Genomic DNA, 5,194 nt, shown 5'->3' on the forward strand with positions numbered 1-5,194 from the left:
CAGTGTGTGTTCTCTCATGCGCACTAAGGTGAGATGATTGAGAGAAGGCCTTCCCACATAGATGACAGTCATATGGTTTCTCTCCTGTGTGTGTTTTCTTATGATTTTGAAGGGTATTAGGATGAGAAAAAGCTTTTTGACACACATGACATTCATATGGCTTCTCTCCTGTGTGTGTTCTCTTATGCACACTAAGATGAGATGATTGAGAGAAGACCTTCCCACATAGATGACATTCATATGGCTTCTCTCCTGTGTGTGTTCTCTTGTGATTTCTAAGGACATTAGGATGAGAAAAAGCTTTTCCACACACATGACATTCATATGGCTTCTCTCCTGTGTGTGTTCTCTCATGCGCACTAAGTTGAGATGATCGAGAGAAGGCCTTCCCACACAGATGACATTCATATGGTTTCTCTCCTGTGTGTGTTCTCTCATGCATTTTAAGGTTAAATAATTGAGAGAAGGCCTTCCCACATAGATGACAGTCATATGGTTTCTCTCCTGTGTGTGTTCTCTTATGATTTTTAAGGGTATTAGGCTGAGCAAAAGCTTTTTGACACACATGACATTCGTATGGTTTCTCTCCTGTGTGTGTTCTCTCATGTATACTAAGATTAAATAATCGAGAGAAGGTCTTCCCACAGAAACGGCATCCATGAGGTTTTTCGTCTGTGTGTTTTGTCACATGATTGTTCAGGCTACAGGAATTATTCCTGGTTTTCCCACAAAGATGACATTTATAAAGCTTTTCATCACTGGGCGTTCTATGATGCTGATAAACTTTAGATGTTTGATTGAAGTTTTTTTCCCATATGCAGCATTGATTTCCAGTTTTACTCATCTTGTGTCTTCTGAATGCAGAAGGATTTGTGAAGGTTTTCCCACACAGATTTCCTTCAAAAGCTATCACTTCAACGTCTGTGTTCTCCTAAAGTTTAATTTTGAAACATTAGCTTATTTTTCAATAAATGAAATTCATACATTTTAGGAAATATAAGCTCAGAGTTTTAGTGAACATTGCCTAAATATGTAACATTTATGTGTCCCCTTTGACTATAAGTCATAGTCTATTTCCTGAGTGATTTGTGGGTGTAAGAGAGTTCCTCATGTTGGTTATGTGTATAATTTCTGTCTCAATGAAATATACCTTTGTATCTTCATGTATGAATTCTCAGTAAGGAATTGTTCACACTGTAAGTATAAAATGTTAATGTAGATAATGATTTAAGAAATGTATGCAGTCATACTGGTCAGCTTTTTTAAAAAATTCATTCCAATGGAATGGCCTTTGTCAGTATGATTTACCCATTTTGGGAAGGAAATCAACCATTGTTTATTATATATTAATATATCTTCATATGTTATATTCGCTAAATTTTAATTCTAGATTAATCAGGGAATTCTAGAGAAATGAGTGATTTTTTCACTTGTATATTCGTATTATCCCATTACCAGATAAGAAAAATATTTTTTATCTACAGTATCACACGTAAATGATGAGTAGGTTAATACTGATGATTTCAAGTATTTAAGGGTTTAGGTGAAACTGTACATTTTTTGTTAAGTTCACACATCATAGTCTCTAAAATAAGACACACTGTAAATAACCTCAAGGTATCCCGGCCATATGATTTTGAGGGTCATTAGTTTTGCCTTACAGAATGCTATCACACTCAAATACTAATTTTTCTCATTGAAAGTTCTTTTCTATCTGTAAACGTATTCATATATCCAAAACTTACCATGGGCTTGATGCTCTGTGATTTATTCTTATTAATAATTTGAATGTTTATTCTTTCCTCTTCACCATGTGTACTCTTTCTTTCTGCAATAATTACAAAAACAAATAATCAACATGGAATTAATAAAATGAATATGATTAATGCCATAAAGTGCCATGTATCTGCTGTTCTGAAAGGGAGTTTGTGTCCATGTAATATTAGAATTGTACACCTAAATAAGTGATAGAATTTGCACAAATATATGGAGATTGATTGGTGAAGTTTTGAGTCCTCTGTAGTTTATACAACAAGACATCACGGAAATGTAAAACCATGTGGAACCGAATGATAATCAGAACACAATATACCTCAAAATTTGGACATAGTGATTGCAGTTCTAAAATGTAAGGCTATATTAATCAATCAAGGACTCATTAACAGTTTCTGATATTGCATGTCTCTGTTTTCATGAGAAACCACTTTGAAGATATCAATATGTAATAAAACAAGCATTGCTAATTTCCTACCACTTTGTAACTCTCTATTGTCTGTACTGTTCTTTTGCTATTTTGGAAAAGGTTGTCTGTCTGTTAATGTTTTCCTCCTTTTATTTTTAAAATAAGACAATTTTTAAAAATGTAAGGCTATATCTACTAGTTAAAATTTTATACATTTAAGATATCTCCAGAAAAATTGTTCCATGTCACATAACCATAATAAACCAAAGAATTCTCAAATTGAATAATAAAAACAGAGATGAATTTACTGAATTGGATGGGAACTGAAAAAAAAAAGGAAAGTATTTTGTGTTTCTATGTTTAAAATTTTATTTTATTCTGTTAGTGCATGTTTCCTGTATATGAAGTTTACATTCATCTTGTGAGTAAACGTACAAAATATAGCTCATTTCTTTTTAGTCCTTTTTCGTTTAAACCTCCCTCCCCCATCTTTAAATACCCTTTCCCCATTGTGTATTTTATTTTTGGTTGATATTAAAATTCTTCAATCATGTTTTTGACACATACTGCTTATATTCATTGTGAGAGCTTTCAAGCTGTACTTGGCATATTGTACATCCTTACTTAGTCTCCAACTTTATCCTCCTCTCTGTCTGTGGGACCACTTCACATTTGTGAGGGAGCTAGGCCATTTCTTTTCTTCTATCCACTTTTGTTTTTCTCTTTATTCTTAATTTGCATTACTCAAGTGAGAGATATCATGTAGTGTTTAAGTTCTGTGTCTGATTTAATTCCCTCGATGTTATATTTCCCAAGTGCATCTGTTTTGCTTCAAATATCTCAAATTCATCAATATTTACAGTGCAGTAGTTTAACATTATGACACCACATTTTCTGGATGCTTGCAGTTGTTTGTGGAGATACAGGTTGATTCCTGGATTTCGCGATGAGGAATTGTGGGCCATAAACTTTGGTAAGCATATATGCATATGTATGAAGCATTCTTGGAAAAGTACTTCAAATGGGAAAAATGGATCATATGGAATTTCTATTTTTAGTTCTTTGACAACTATGCACACTTAGAAGTTCACTTTCCACCCACAATTTATCTATGCTCCTTTTCCTCATGGACAGACCCCTGGTCATTACTCTTTAACTTCATCAAGAATCCCATTCTTTCTGGTATAAGAAAACTTCATGCTGTTCTAGTTTGTACTTCTCTCATGGTCAGAGATGTTGAGAATTTTTTCATGTGTGTTGGCTCTTTGTAATTCTTCTGACACATTTTGGTTCATGCCACTTGCCCATTTCTTGAATGGGTCTTTGTTTTAGGTGATCGAATACATTCAGTCTTTGTATTTTCCAATTTATAGTCTTTCATATAGTGAATAGCTGGCAAATTTTTTCCCATTTTTTTGTGCTGTCTTCTTCCTGAACTGGTTTATTTGTTGCAAAGCAGCATTTGAACTCTATATTGTACCATTTGTATTATTTTTAAAAATCCTTGTGCAATTAGTGTCCAGTTCAAGAAGACCTTGCTTATACATATAGCTTTAAGTGTTTTACCTATTTATGCTTCAAAATGTTCAGTGCTTCCATTTTGAAGTTTAGATATTTCATCTATTTCAAGCTTGTCTAATTGTGTCATGAAATGTAATAATCATCTGCACAAAGATAGTGTCTAGCAAACTTTCCCATCATCACTTATTTAGGAGGGGTCTTTCTTCCAGAATATATTTTGGCCCTATTGCAGATGGGCAAATGGCTGAAAGTATCTGTATCTGTTTCTGTATGCACGGTTCTGTTCCATTGGACCACACAACTTTTCTAGTACCAATTTTGCTTTCTCTAGCAATATTAATTTAAGAATTGTGATGGCTCCTGCTTTTTTCTTGTTGCCCAAGTTTGCTTTTGCTCTTTTGGGTCTGCTTTGGTCTGATATGATATTCAGGAGTGATTTATCTAATTCCATGTGGAATATTCTTATGACAGTGGTTCAGGAATGTAATTCTGTCCACAAGTCATAGAAAATGGTCACATGTATGTTCTCCCAGTAAGTTTTCCATGGCTGTGTTTTTCAACTAATGCAGAGTTCATATACAATCATAAATTTTGTCAAATATTCTGTGTACCCACCAAATTGCTCACAAAAAATCATTCACAAACCAAAGTGCTAATATATTTTGATTGGTGTAGAAAGAATGTTTATATTGGATTTGAGAGTATGGACATTTTGAGAATGCCTGCTCTGCCTATCAAGGACCAGGGATATCTTTCTGTTTTCCTTTTTTGTGTATGTTTATTTCTTTATTTTATTTCACCATTTATGTCTTCAAGCACTTTTTTCAACATAAGGTCCTATTCATTATAGAAGTCTTACACTTCTTTGGTAGGTGTAATTCCTAGATTTTAGCTTTGATAGACTAAAACTTACAGAACTGGAAAGTAAATGTGATTGGTTTTATGTTTATTTCTCTTTGACTTCACTACCGGTATATATATATATATATATATATATATATATATGTTCCTGAACTTTGTGTGTTTATTTATTACCCTGCTCTATTGCTGAAATTGATTATTAATTCTAATTTTTTTCTTGGTGTAATATTTTGTGTCCCTTATATAGTGCATCATGTCATTTCAAAATAATAATTAGGCTGCATCTTTCATTACATATTTCCCTTCTACATTTTTCCCTTGCCTGATTGTTCCACCCACTGTTTTGAATACTATGCTGAATAGAAGTGGTGATTGTAGGCATCCTTGATTTGCTCATTATTCTAGAGGAAATGATTTATTTCCTCCCTTAATATGATGCTGGCCATTGTTGACCCATAAATTATCAGGTATTAACAAATTCAGTTATGATCATCCTTTGCCTATTTTCTCAGGAGATTTTTTTTTATTGATTGCCCTATCATTCCACTGGAAAGGAGGTTGCTAATTCTCCCTAACTCATTTCTGGAGGCAAGCATCATACTGATACCAAAACCAGAGAAAGGCCCAACC

At 33.6% G+C, this 5,194-nt stretch overlaps 1 protein-coding gene across 1 annotated transcript in view; it reads right to left on the reverse strand.

Annotated features, from left to right (window-relative positions):
* LOC102021507 (zinc finger protein 883-like) overlaps window positions 1-5,194 on the reverse strand; it is a 19,331-nt gene that overhangs the window by 1,549 nt on the left and 12,588 nt on the right. The window contains 2 exon segments of the mRNA XM_013510159.1: window positions 5-931; window positions 1,746-1,828. Of these exon segments, the coding sequence (XP_013365613.1) occupies window positions 5-931; window positions 1,746-1,828 (1,010 nt within the window).

The sequence above is a fragment of the Chinchilla lanigera genome, unplaced genomic scaffold (assembly GCF_000276665.1).
Source record: "Chinchilla lanigera isolate Chin_1 unplaced genomic scaffold, ChiLan1.0 scaffold00223, whole genome shotgun sequence".
In the NCBI taxonomy this organism is placed as follows: domain Eukaryota; kingdom Metazoa; phylum Chordata; class Mammalia; order Rodentia; family Chinchillidae; genus Chinchilla; species Chinchilla lanigera.